This window comes from Melospiza georgiana, chromosome 10 (genome assembly GCF_028018845.1).
Source record: "Melospiza georgiana isolate bMelGeo1 chromosome 10, bMelGeo1.pri, whole genome shotgun sequence".
NCBI lineage: Eukaryota > Metazoa > Chordata > Aves > Passeriformes > Passerellidae > Melospiza > Melospiza georgiana.
This window is the reverse complement of record NC_080439.1, coordinates 8753569-8766497: the sequence shown is the minus strand read 5'-3', so window position 1 is coordinate 8766497 and position 12929 is coordinate 8753569. Positions and strand designations below refer to the sequence as shown.

Genomic DNA, 12929 nt, shown 5'->3' with positions numbered 1-12929 from the left:
TTAAGCTTCTTCAGAGGTCTTCACAATTCCTCCTTACAAATACAGAAAGCTTCCCTGTTTCCAACCCTCTCACAGGCAAACCATGTGGAATGAGCAGCAGCACATCTGCAAGGAACTCATCATTGTGAAAAATCAGACAGAAGCACTATTAACTTTATTTGTTTGTCTTGAGAAAAATCTACAGTGTGTATACATATATATCAGTCCTTGGAGTATTTCAGAAAAGGTCAAGAACAGGATATGCAAGAAAATATTAGCTGCTCTGAATGCTAGCACTGGAATACCTTTAACCTTCTTCAGCTGGCAAAGGTTATTAGTTTCTGACCATATCTTTCATCAGCATGGGTGTTTCCATTTCTCTGAGCCTTTTTCCTAATAGCACTTGGTAGTATATGCACTCTTCCTAGTGAAAACAAGCTTTAAAAATTAGAAGCTCTGAACAATGACAGGCTACCTTTAAGCCAGTGGTTATTTCAAGACCCAGTTCTCAAAATAAACTAGAATTATGATGACACCTCACCATGTTAAATACACAGATGTTCAAGAAAGCCTTCAATAATAATTACTTTCATCTGAGGGGAAAGTAAAAAAGTCAAGCTACTAGAGCAAGTTAGACATCTGTTTTAGAAAATTAATCCTTGAAACAACCATGGCATGATTAAGAGTTTTTTCAGCTGCCAGCACTGAATGGTGCATGATTTGTGCCGAGTGCTTCACTGCTCTTCCTTGGTTGTAATGATTCTCTAAAACACAAAGGTTTAAAAAACTTCCTTGATTCACATCAATAGCTGAATACTAGAAAAAAGTTTTGCTCAAATGTTACTGAAAAGCCACACTTAAAAGTGAAAAATGCTTAGTAAGTACTAAGACCTGGTATCAAAATAGCTACAGCACCCTTTGGAATGACCTCTTCCACACAATAGGCAATACTCATTATTGACCTTCAATGCAGCAAATCTATATACAGCTAGCACAGCAAAAAGGCTGCTGCATGCAATTTAATAAGCATAAAGACTGCAAAATGAACAATGAAAAAGAAATTGACCTTAAGTTTAGAATGCTGGAAACTAGGCTCTTCCTGCTCTTCATGCTGCACCGAGTCAGCTCTCTCCCTCACACTCCTATACCCAGGACTGGGTATAATGTACTCTTTTCCTATGTCGATGTCTTTCATCTTCCGTAAACGCCAGGGTTTACACGTGTGCTTTCACCTCAAGTATCTGAAAAACAATTAAATTCCCCTTCATTATGTGCCGTGCCAAATACACCAGTTACTTTTAGTCACCTATTTTTAAAGTTAATTTTCAGAATCAAAATCAATACGCAATAGTAAATGAGTTGTATTACAACAGCGCCGTAATAACGTGGCTTTCAAAGTCCATGCAAGACTAACTTCTCATGAACTAGTTTAAACATACCCTGAGGTAATCAAATAGTACAATGATCCTCAATGCACTAGAGTGCTGTCATAGTTCCTCCCTTAGATCTCCGAAATACAATTATGCAATCTGACAGATTAAAGCAATAGCTACAGCATTTAGCTGAAACTGAGAGAAATTTGCCTGGGAAGACCAAATCCCCAAAATCTTTTGTGAAGAGTTTGAAATTACATATATACAATAATTCATTGGTACAAAGTTTTGCAAAACCAATCTCTCTGGAGAGATCACTTAATAACATTAGTCAGTAGAAACACTCTGGAGAAAACTGTGTCCCTTTTCCATAGCATTGCTCACTTACTCCATAGGCTTGAGCTATAATTAAGTACAGACATGCACAGGAATGAGTCACACCTTCAGTGCTGCAGGTTTCCACCCAGTCTATCAAACTGCACTGAAAGGTCATAAGGAGAACCAGAGCCTGGAAGACAAAAATCACTCAACTCTGCGAGACCCTGTTTTATAACTCAGTTTTATCGCATTCTGCCACCCGCCTGCAACTAAGGCGATGGGAGACGCCTGCCTGCGCTACTGTGGTCAGACTGCACCAGCGGCTCTGCCGGGCTGCGCGGGGCTGCCAGGGCTCCGCCGCTGCAGCATCTCTCATCTCTCCCCGCCGAGAGCGCCGCGGGGCGGGGATGCTGCACCGCGGGCTCCGCGCCCCGCCCGCGGCAGGGATGCGGGACAGCCCCCCCGGCCGGACACCCCCCAGCAGCCCGGGGGAGCCCCCTCTGCTCTTCCCCGGCCCCCCCGTGTCTCCGCCGCACTGCCGCAAGCACGGGAGCTGCCCCGCCCAGGGACAGGTGCGCCCGGCTGCAGCCGGGGCGGGACAGAGCGCGGCGGGAGAGGGCACCGCGCAGCCCCTTCACCGGGGGCGAGCTGAGGGGGCTGCTCGGCCGGGCTCCTGACAGGAGAGGGGACAGCAAAGCCGCCTCCTCACCACACCAAGGCTCGCTCGTCCCCAGCACCAGCCGCACTCACCTCCGCCCGCCGACGGCCCCGCCGCAGCTTCTCCGCTCCGCGGCCGCAAACCCAAACAACGCCGCTTATAGCGGTTCCGGCGTCCCCACTGCGCCTGCGGGCGGGCGCTGCGGCGGCCGCTCCTTCCTGGTGCCCCACGGGAGATGTAGTCCACTCCTCAGACCTAGGCACCCCTTCGCTGCGGATAGTGAACTACATTTCCCTCAAGACCCCGCGCGGGCCGGCTCCGTTTGGCCGCGCCCCCGTCCCGCCGCGCCCCGCCCAGCCCCGTCCCGCCGCCGCTGCCGCAGCGTGGGGGGTCTGGAACGTTCGCCGCCCGCCGGGGCGGCCCTGCGGCGGGGCGGGCGCACCGGGGCACCGCGCTTCGGCGCTCCTCGCCGCTCGGGAGGGCAGCACCGCAATGCAATGCAGTGCAGTGTAACGCAACGCAGCACAACGCACTACCTGCTGAGCCGTGCCGTACCGTGCGGTACCGTGCAGTGCGGGAAGGACGGGTCCTTCCACCGAGCCAGTGCCCGTGGGAAGAATCGGGGTCCGCTCTGTTCGGACACCGCCCGCAGAGCCGAAGGGCTGGCTCGGTGCTAGAGAGGGCGAGCGGTGTCTCGGTTCCCTCCCGGCAGCGGGGGTGCCGCCGGGCGCTGCCCGGTGTGGCGGACACAGCAGCAGCTGCGGCCTCGGTGTCCGCCCCTCCCGGCCGGCCCGCGGCTCGCAGCAGCCTGTCACTCACTGCCGGTTATCTACAGCCCCTCGGCCGGGGAAAGTGCTCCGTGCCCTTATCTGGGGCTTAACCTCGGCCGGGGCCGCGGTCAGCAGCGGCTCCTGTGCGCAGCGGCCGTGCCCCCGCAGCCGCTGCCGCAGGCCTGCGACGCGCTCCCCAAGGAGCCGGGCACGGCTCCCTTGCCAAGCCCCAGCTGCCCTTCCAGCTCCCTCAGACCACCTAAAGGGACGGGGAACTTGTCCCAGGGCTTTCGCAGCCAAGCTTTGGCGGCTGGAAGGGAATGAGGCTGCGGCTGTGTGTCCCGGTGTGGTGGTGGCTGAGGGCCAGCAGCCCTGCTCGCCCCAAAGTGTGACACAGGGCGTCCAGCCCCCGCCTCAGGGGAGCCACTGAAGGAGATGGACACAGCTGCGTTTCCTCTCACAAAGGGCTGTAAATATCCTTAACAAACCCTGAGCTGTAGCTTCTCCCCTGCTGCGTTTAAATACCCTGTCCTCAGCTGACATCCTCCTTCCACCAGCCAGATTTGGCTGATGTCTCATTTAAGTGGTTTATGTAACGAGTGCCTGTTTGCACCGCAGTCCTTGCTCTCCTGTCAGGAATGTTTGTGAGAGTCAGTTTGATAGAAATGCTGAAATGAACTCAGGTGAACGAGGGAGATGGGACTCTGGAAATAAAAGTGGACCAGAATATTCCCTCCAAGCCCCCAAGCCAGAGGTAAAGGTAAAAGGTGTCACTGTCCAAGTAACAAGGACAGCCTTAAGGGGTACCAAAGAATCCCTGTAAAGCTCCCTGACACACATGGTCACACACCCTGCAGATCTCTGACTCTATTTCTGGAAAAAATTAGAATCAGCTCTATTGCAGGTGCTCTTGACATTTTGGGACAGGGGAACTGACAGACAGACATACCTTGCCCAGATACAGGAGCCAAGAACGAATGTCACTGTAACTACTGCATTTTTCTGCAATCTCTTCCCCAGACAGGGAAATCACGCACAATCACAATCATGCAGTTTCAGGTTGGACTAGCATTTTGTTGGGGAAGACTCTCAAGGTGCACTTCATGCTTTATAATGCTATGTCCCATCAAAATGTGGATTTTAGGATGGAAGCCAGGAGGCAATTTACAGTAAATCCCTGAACAGTCATTAAACTGATGTTTGTTTGCACCAAACACTCTGGAATGTAGGGGACAGATACTGAGCTGTGTAGTTAAACAGCATAAACAGAAAGGACAAAGAATGAATGATGGGGAAAATTAAGCTGTGTTAAAGCTTTAAGGTGAATCATGGGTATTTTTGGGTGTTGACCTGAAATTGTTCTGAGTGTGAGCATGTCTTTGGGCCCTGAGCTGTGGAGGCAATCAGAGCTGCTTTTTGGAGGTGGCTGGCTGTTTTTTGAGCTGCTGACATGTTGAAGCCCAAAGGCTCTGCATCACATGCCTGTAAAGGAAGAAGAATATAAACCTCCATAATGCCAAAGTCATTACAAAATGAGTTCAGAAGGATGAGCAGACACTGTTGTTTAAGCCAAGGGAGCCAGAGCCCTGCCTACACTTGTTCTGTCCTCTATTTCTCCAGTACTGAAAGAGATCTGAGGGCAAAAGGGAGGACATGAGTGCTAGTAGAACACTGCTGGTAAGTAATGATGTGTACACTCTACTCAGACTAGCTCTGGGCAATGGGCTGGCAGCAGCATCAGGAGGATTTTCACACCTGTGGTCCTATGAGTACATTCTCCCTGAGTACAGTGGTGGGATGAAATGCTTAAGTAGGCATAACCCACTTTTTAGTGTGTCACAAGTCTCCTCCAGCGTTTGTTCTAGAGGCTATAAATGTACTGGTGCTACCAGCCAGAGGAGTTACATCTTTAGCTCCAGTGGCAGCAGCTAATGCTTTTAGTGCTGCGAGTCCTGGATTCATCCCTGAGGGATGGGAGCTGTTACATAAACAAGGCCTGTACAGTATTAAAACTTGCCCTGATTCAAGATCTGGGATTTGCTGTAATCAGACCTGACTGCAAAAGAAAAGCAGAGCCAGACCAAAGAGCCAGCAGCAGCTTCAAAGCCAAGGCCTGCAGACCAGGGCAAGGAGGCAACATCTGACAATTCATTTTCTTAGAGGTGTCCAGGAGCTGCTCCCCTCCATACCAAAACAACCATCAGCAACAAACCTAAAGCAATGCTTGAAAAAAATTGATTTGAGCCATTGGAGCAGAAAATGGAGCATCTCCAGATTGATCAGGAAAACCAAGGTTCAGTTTGTGGGAGTGTTGGTCTTTGTTCATCTGTCTCTCCTATTACATCTTCCCTGTAGGACCTGAGGACCTGCTTCTGCCTTTTGGGGAACTGGAGCAGGTACTGCCCAGGTGAATAAACTGAGCTGAACCCTGGATGAAAACAGACTTCTCAGGACATCTGAGCTTGAGGAGCATGGCTGCACTCAGTGCTCAGTGTTTGGGTTCACATCATTGCAATTAAGACCAACCATGAAAAACCCTGGTACACACAGGACTAGGAAGCAGAGAATTTCTTATGTGCTGAAGGAGGTGTCATGCTTTGACACAAATCTGGACACTGGGAAGAACAGTCCTTCCCCCTCTCCCAAATCCCCTTTCCTATGTACCTCATATGCAGAGGACATCATCTTCTTACTCTTCCCCACTGGGATGCTTGGTGCAGGGTGCTGACACTTGCATTTTCAGCATGAGTTTCCTGAGTGTGTCCCTCCTGATGAGCATGCTGATAGTTGTTATGCTTGCTAGTGGTTTTCTACTCTCTTGCTGATCAGAGCTCTTAGCCATGAAGTGCAGAACTCACAGATTAATTGGACAGCTCAAGTAGAAGTCCCATGACCAAATTTAGCCTGTAGCACTGCAAACAGTAACAAGCCCAGAAATAGGGAGGTCTGAATAGACTGCATTATCAGCTTGTTCATGATTCTCTATCCCTGTGCAGCGGCCAATCTTTTATTGTCCATCATGTCCAAGTCTCCCTCCCACACACAGCCTGTTCAGGATTTTGAGCTCCCAGAGCAGTCTGAAAATTTTCCCATTGCACTGCAACTACTTCACATCACTCTTCTGGAAAGTAATAACTTATCCTCAGCTGGGCCACATGAGCCACCAATCCATGTGGGCAGCTTGGCAGATTAAAACAAGCTGCCCGCATAGGTAGGTATAAATTGCCAACAACTGGAGGGCAAAGAGACATTGCTATTCATTTTCCTTTGTATCTTGTATCCACTTTCACAGTTCCAGAGGAAATAAAATTTTTGTAGCAAAAGCATCGACAAGATCACTGAGGATAGTCATTCTTAATCCATCATACTTAGGCTACAGAGTTAACATCCCATTGTGGAGACAGGGAGAGGGGCAGAAGTCAATGTGATACTTGCAGCAGGACTGTCACAGACTGCTATGGCTTGCTCAATCATTCCCCTCTTCAATCTCACTAGAAAATAAAAAATTTGGGGACATCAGTGGGCTGGTTTGTCACGTGAAAACCACAGTCCAGTTTCCTGCAAACAATGACGTTAATAATCATTAATAACATTGCACAATAGGTCATTATTGTTACAGCAAGAATTGGGTACTATTGCTTTTAATTCAAGTAATGATATCTAATGGATTTGATCATGGCTTGCAATTGAAGAACTAGAGGCACAAATACTCCCTCCACATATTTAGTGCTGCTAGCATCAGAGTCTTCCTAAATATCCTTCTGCATTGGTCTGAAGAGGATCATGAGCACTGCCCTCCAAGCTGCCTGTAGCAACACCTGGATAGACACAAGTGTCCATAGACACAACTGTCCATGCTGTGCCAGGCATCTCCCTGTCTGCTGGACGTGGGTACTTGTCTACAATACTATGCACACACCAACCATACACATTCATGCCTACCTGGTTCCATCCAAACACACAGCATGGGGCTGATACCCTCCCTACATGGATGTGGTACCAAAACCTTTCCCCCATCCCAGTCACAGCTGCACAGAGAGAGGTTAGCATGCTTGCAGCACTAAAGACCCAGTGCCACGATCCAAACATTTCCTGGAACTCAGCATTTTCCATGCAACTGCTCTGATTGTCAGGGCATGTGAGGCACAGGACTTTGTGGGATGCTCAAGACCTAATCAACACCACAGGCATCCCTCGCTTCACAGAATGGGCACTCTCTGAGCTCTCACTTTTTCATTACTGCAGTTTCATTGTGCTTACAGCTCTGCAAATGACTCATCCAGGCATTGAAGTTCATGTGCTTTCTGTTGGTTCAGTGCTGAACAATCTGTGTTGCTGATCAGAAACTGGTGAGAGTGAGGGCCAGCTCACACAGCTCACTGGAGAGCTATTATTTCCCCACCCTTTCCCCAGAAAAATTCTCAAGAGGGACATGATGTATTTGGAACTAGAGAAAACAGGAATCTTTCTCTTTCCTTCTGACCTGTTTTAGCAGAAGGAGCTCATTAATATCTTAATATACCTGTGCATTTGGCTTTCCTGGAAACAAACTGTACTTGCCTGATGTTTGTGCAAAGCTGTTGGTAGTGTGGGTGTTCACATTGTGATTATGTTGGAGAGGATGAGGCTCCTAAGCTGATCCAGGCAGAGATACCACTCCAGGCTACACCAGTACCACCCATGGCCTTCCCATCAGTTCATGTGGGAGGATGAACCCTCCTAGCCAAGCTAACGGTGTTTTACTCTTGTTCTCAATAGCTTCTACAAATAGCCATGCTTTTGCAACAAATATCTCTTGGTGTTATTTTTCTTTTTTCAGGTTTTGATCATCCTGCCCTCTTTCTGCAGCATTTATGCTTGTGAAAGTGCAGAAGTAAAAGGTGCAATTCTGTGCTGTATCACACAGATTAAATTTGTTTGTAATTCATCATTCAGGTCAGGAGGAGAAAGCACTGAAAAAGTATCATATTTCATATGCTACTTTCTTTGGGTTTTGGGAGAGCGGGATACAAATAAAACCCTTCCAACACAATTAGCAGCAACTTATTCAGAACTGGTTTTTCTTACAGGGAAAAGCAAGAAGGTTTTAAAGCTGTTGCAACGTCTGAAGTGTAATCCAGTGCAGAAAACCAGTTCAAGGCAGTTCATACCTGGACTGATTGTTCAATTTTTCTTCTGTAAACCTGATAATTCAAAGGACAAGGTCAATTCAAGGGCAAAGCACTGCCCGGGGACCAGAAGCTGGTGCAGACCTACACGGGTAGCAAGTTTTGTGATTCCTACGCCTCGCACCACACCCACGGCTAATGAGTAATCGATAGAAGCCAGCAGCTTGGGTCAGGCTGGAGCCTGCCTGCTCTCACTGGCACAGCAGACTGTGTTGTGTGGCTGGTTATTTGATGAAATTAGTGGAAAGGACAAACAGTGCTGTGATAAAAAAGCTGTAGATGTGTCTGGATGAGCATTAACGGGCTGGGATGCATTCTAACTATACCACTCTGGCTTTAGGAGTTAGGTCCTTTCAGCTGGACCCCTGGTTCGTTTCCCATAGTCTGCAGATGTGCAGCGGTGGCTTTGGTTAGCCTGAGGCACGCAAGGAAAAGCTCCTCTAACCCCTCTCCAAAAGCAGCCCAGGATTGTCCCCAAGCCAGGGCATGGAAAAGGGAAACAGCCAGATCAGAATGCTATGTTCAGTTCAGTTTGCTTTCTTGAAACAGTTTTTGGGTTGGCCAAGCAGCCATGGCTGGGACCATATGTAGGCTGTGGCAGGAGGAACTGGTTTCAACAGCACAAAACCCAGAGCTTGTGGCCAGAGCATGACACAGCATGACCTTCCCACTGGCTCCCAGGGACAAGGTCACAGTCTGCTGCCAGGGCAAAGCACCCTCTGTCCACTCCTCCTCTGCCTCTGTGAAAACAAAGCTGTGGGTGCACTGAGGTGACAGTGTCACTGCTTCCAGCTGCACAGACAGAGCAGAGCCAGGCACAGCCCAAGGTCACTTGGCTAGCCAGTATTGGGATGTGGGTTTCCTTTTGTTGGCTGCTTACGTGGCTGTGCAGAGCTCACTGGATGGGCACCATCAGGATGTACCGTGGAAAAGAGATGTGTGGATGCAGCAGTGACAGCCCTGTGTAAAAGTGCAAAGTGCTGCCTCCTGCTGCTCTCTCTGCCAGCACCCACAACAATGCAGCTCCTCTGAGCAGCTCCTGGTTCGTGAGCTGCAAATCAAACGTGGACAGACATCACCTCTTTCACCTTCCAGCAGATGAGGAGCTTGCCACTAGCCATGTCTTCACTCCCATTACCCCAAATCCTCCCCATGTCCTATTTGCTGCCATGTGACCCTGCCAGCAAAGGGTCTTGGGGATGCTGCAGAGCAGTGCCATCCAACACCTTCCTCTGCTGCTCTCTCCTCCCCCAGGACACAGTTCACAGGTGCCACCAGCTCTCTCACCACCCTTTCTCATCCTCTGCTTGTTGATGACAGCTCAGTTGGTCATTACATATGGGAGAAGGTACTGCAGGGACTGCCACTACTACTGGAGACAAGGTCTCTGTTTCCTCATGTGTCCTAAAACGCTGGGGCTTTTCCATAGTGGAAATACAGCCAGCTTGTGTTTGTCTCCATGCTCCCAGGTGTCCCTCTGGGATGCATGGGATGAGCCAGCCTGAGCAAGCACAGAGCCAACAGCCTGTAGGGAGAGGGCCACCCTGTCCCATTGGAAGCAGCATAAACAGCATGAACAAAAAAGGCTTCAAAAAAAAGGAGAAAAATAATTAAAAATCCTGGGAGCCCCTGGCGGTGCATGGAATCCCACGTGGTGGAGAAAAGGCCGTCTGGGATGCCAATTTTGGAGCTCGCCAGTGTGATCAGCCAGTTTCAGAAGCAAATGAGGACAGCCAAGGTCAGAGAGCTTTGGGCCTCTGGGATTGTCACTGTGCAGCTGAAAACTGGGAAAAAGGGGAAGCTGCAGGTCCAACACAGCTCTGTCCCTGCTGCTGCAGCTGGGGCTCGGCTCTCCCAGCTCTCAGGGTGGCCAAGCCCCAGACTGGCCTGGCTGCACCCTGGGATAATGGGGGCAAGAAGCTGGGGTTTTTTGGAAAGTCCTGCTTGGGGTTGCAGGGGAAGGCAGGCAGTTCTGTGTTCAGAAAGCAAGGTGATGGGAACTCCAGGGAGCAGTGAGTAATTGTCAGGGCTTGGGAGACTTGCTCTGTTCTGCTGCTGGGGGAGAAAGCAGAAGAGACAGTTGTCTCCTGCTTTCCCCTCCCAGAAAGAGTACAAGGTTTCATGGGGGTTCCTCAGACAACCTCCCTGAGTACATCTTGTTTTGCTGATCTAATTGCTTTTGCTTCCTCAGGAAGGGCTCCTGAGCCTCAGCAGCCACCCTGCACTGCTGTCACAGCCCCCAGGCTCCTCAGGAGCCCCGTGCTCCCCTTTGTTAGCATTGCTAACCCCAGCCCCTAGAGGAGTTGTGTGGGACCGGCACGGTGAGGGGTGGATGAGTGTACGGGTCCTGGTGGACTCTTGGCCCCTGAGCTGTGGATTAGAGCCACAGTGCAAGGAAGCTGGGTCTCAGTCTGGATGGCCGTGGCACTTGTTCAAACCTCCTCTCATTGCTTCACCTAGTGGGACCATGGGGATGTCCATTGTGGGACACCAAAAAATTTGGGACAAAGCCTAGGCAACAGCCTGGGTTAGCCATGGTGGAGCCTGCAGTGAAGATCCCCCAGAAGGAAATACTGATCAGTCTGAAACTCAGAGGCTGTTGAGGCTGCAGAAATGCCTGAAAAGGAAGGCGTATGTCTGGTGTGGGTTTGTTTTGCCACACAGAGCCATGTCATGTGCCTGTCCCATGTGCTGCAGGCGGGGACAGTCCCCCAGCTGTTCTGAGCTACAAATAGGAAAAGCCCCCTGTGTAATCATGGCTTAGGTCAACTGGAAACAAAGCACTCCAGCTGCTGTGTGCTGCTCTCCATCACGACTTGGGAGGACAGGAACCCTCCCAGCAGGGATGAGAACAGTGCTTGAGGAGTGGGAAGCAGCTCAAGGGCTTGCAGCCTGGTTAATTCAAAGCACAGCCCCACAACCCCACAACACTTAGAATAACAGCCTAATGCTGACAACCAGAAAATAGCCCAGCCTCCAGACTCCCTCTGCCCTTTCCCCAGGATTGGAAGTGCAGCACGTGGGAGATGAGGGATGTAAAGCCCTTGAAGCATCAGGACCTCCTCCTCCAGAATGCAATTACAGGGTGAGAGCAGGGAGACAGTGGTGAATTCTTGGGGTGGTCAGCAGCTTGTTATGTGACCACAACTGTACCACATCTCCAAATTGTGGCTCAGTTCCTCCTCCTAAGAAATGTGTGACTGCTGGGAACCATATGATAGAGGCAAAAGAGAGTCAGTGTATGAAAAGCAGAGCAAGGTCTCAAACCACTGCTGGGCAGAAGATCCTCCCCAAGAGGGAGCAGCCTCTGGCTTCTTCTTAAACACAAAAGATGGAATAGTTTGAACTAAAGAAACATACACTATTCAGACCCAGCTCCTTGTTGAAGTGAGACACATGTACCATCAATCACCAGCTGCTTCTAACTTGAAAATACAGCAGCTCCTCATGTGGGTGGGAAAAATGAGCTCCGGCATTGTACAGCTTTTGTGAATCCTACTGCTGCCTCCTCTGCCTTTAAAAGAGCCAGAGTCTGCACTCTGCAGTGCACTTAGTGTGGCTACAGTCTGGTCTAACTAAGTTCAAATCTCAGTGTTCATTTGTCACCTTTCTGTTTCCTCAACGTGTTTGCAGTGATGCACAGAGATGGTGTGAAACAGATTTTACTGCAGGCATTTATCAGATCGATCAGATAACACTCTGATGTCCTGGCTGCAGGCAGAGATAGGATTTAGATCAAGTTTCTGGCTGAACACCTGTGTCACCTGAAGGTAAGAGTAGGCCTGGGTAATGTCTCTGCAGGGAGAATCCCTGCACCATCCAGCTGTGGGGGGAAGAGCTGGGCCCTGCCTGTTCACTTAGAGCTCTGGGCTCTCTTCTTGCATCAGCACGGATAAGTTACTGCAGTCATGGTACCCTGGGCTTACCTTTGCCCTGTTTTGCACTTATGTCATTGCAAACACCCTTTCAAAGTCCAAGCCAGGTTTTCACAGATGCCCCTACCCAAGAGGTAGTTACTCCTGAACTGCAGGGGTCAGAGCTGTTGTTATCTCTAAGGACCAGGGATCAAAGCTGAGTATTATGGTCCTGCTAAGTGTGTTTATTCCCATATATAGTATTGGCACTGCAGTCCTGTCTGGAGTCCCTCCTTGGAAGTGGAGGCCCTCCAGTGGGGACAGACAGCCCCAGAGGCAATCCAGACTGGCTCTGACAGCATTCATCAAGTCTGGCTGGGTCAGCAGCTGTCTGAATTCTGAGGAGGGGGCATATTCCTACCTGGTGGAGATCATAATTTTATTTCATCTCAGGTTTGTGACAAGAAACAATTTAGGTAACTATAAGGCAGCAGGTGTCAAAGCTTGTGATTGGTGGTATCACCAGTGTTTCAGATTGTGGTTGATTGCAAAAGGGTGAAAAGAAGTAGAAATAACACATCTGTTTAGTGCACCCAAGCCAGCACTGAAACGAGAGAGCTGCAGACAAGGGGAGACTGGGAAGCTGTTCCCAGAGAAAAAACATCCCAGCTGCCTGTGCCTAATACTCCCACTGATGTGACAGAAAAGTGATGGGAGCACTGAGATGAATTCCTCCATGTATCTTAGGTACAGACTCTCCTCACATGGCTGAGCACATTGTGTTATAGCATTATTAATTGCTTTGACTT

At 49.7% G+C, this 12929-nt stretch overlaps 1 protein-coding gene across 5 annotated transcripts in view; it reads right to left on the bottom strand.

The window, feature by feature from the left end:
* Nucleotides 1-2459, bottom strand: part of ABCC5 (ATP binding cassette subfamily C member 5) — a 68210-nt gene extending 65751 nt beyond the window's left edge. For 3 of the 5 annotated variants that reach the window (XM_058031588.1, XM_058031585.1, XM_058031587.1), the window contains exons 1-2: nt 1794-1862; nt 1046-1220 (exon numbers count right to left, since the gene is read on the bottom strand). In XM_058031588.1, coding sequence (XP_057887571.1) covers nt 1046-1174 — 129 coding nt within the window. In that variant the 5' untranslated portion in view covers nt 1175-1220; nt 1794-1862. Of the gene's footprint in view, nt 1-1045; nt 1221-1793; nt 1863-2420 lie in introns of those variants that run through there. The other 2 variants (XM_058031582.1, XM_058031583.1) reach the window with 2 other exon arrangements.
* Nucleotides 2460-12929: the final 10470 nt, after the last annotated feature.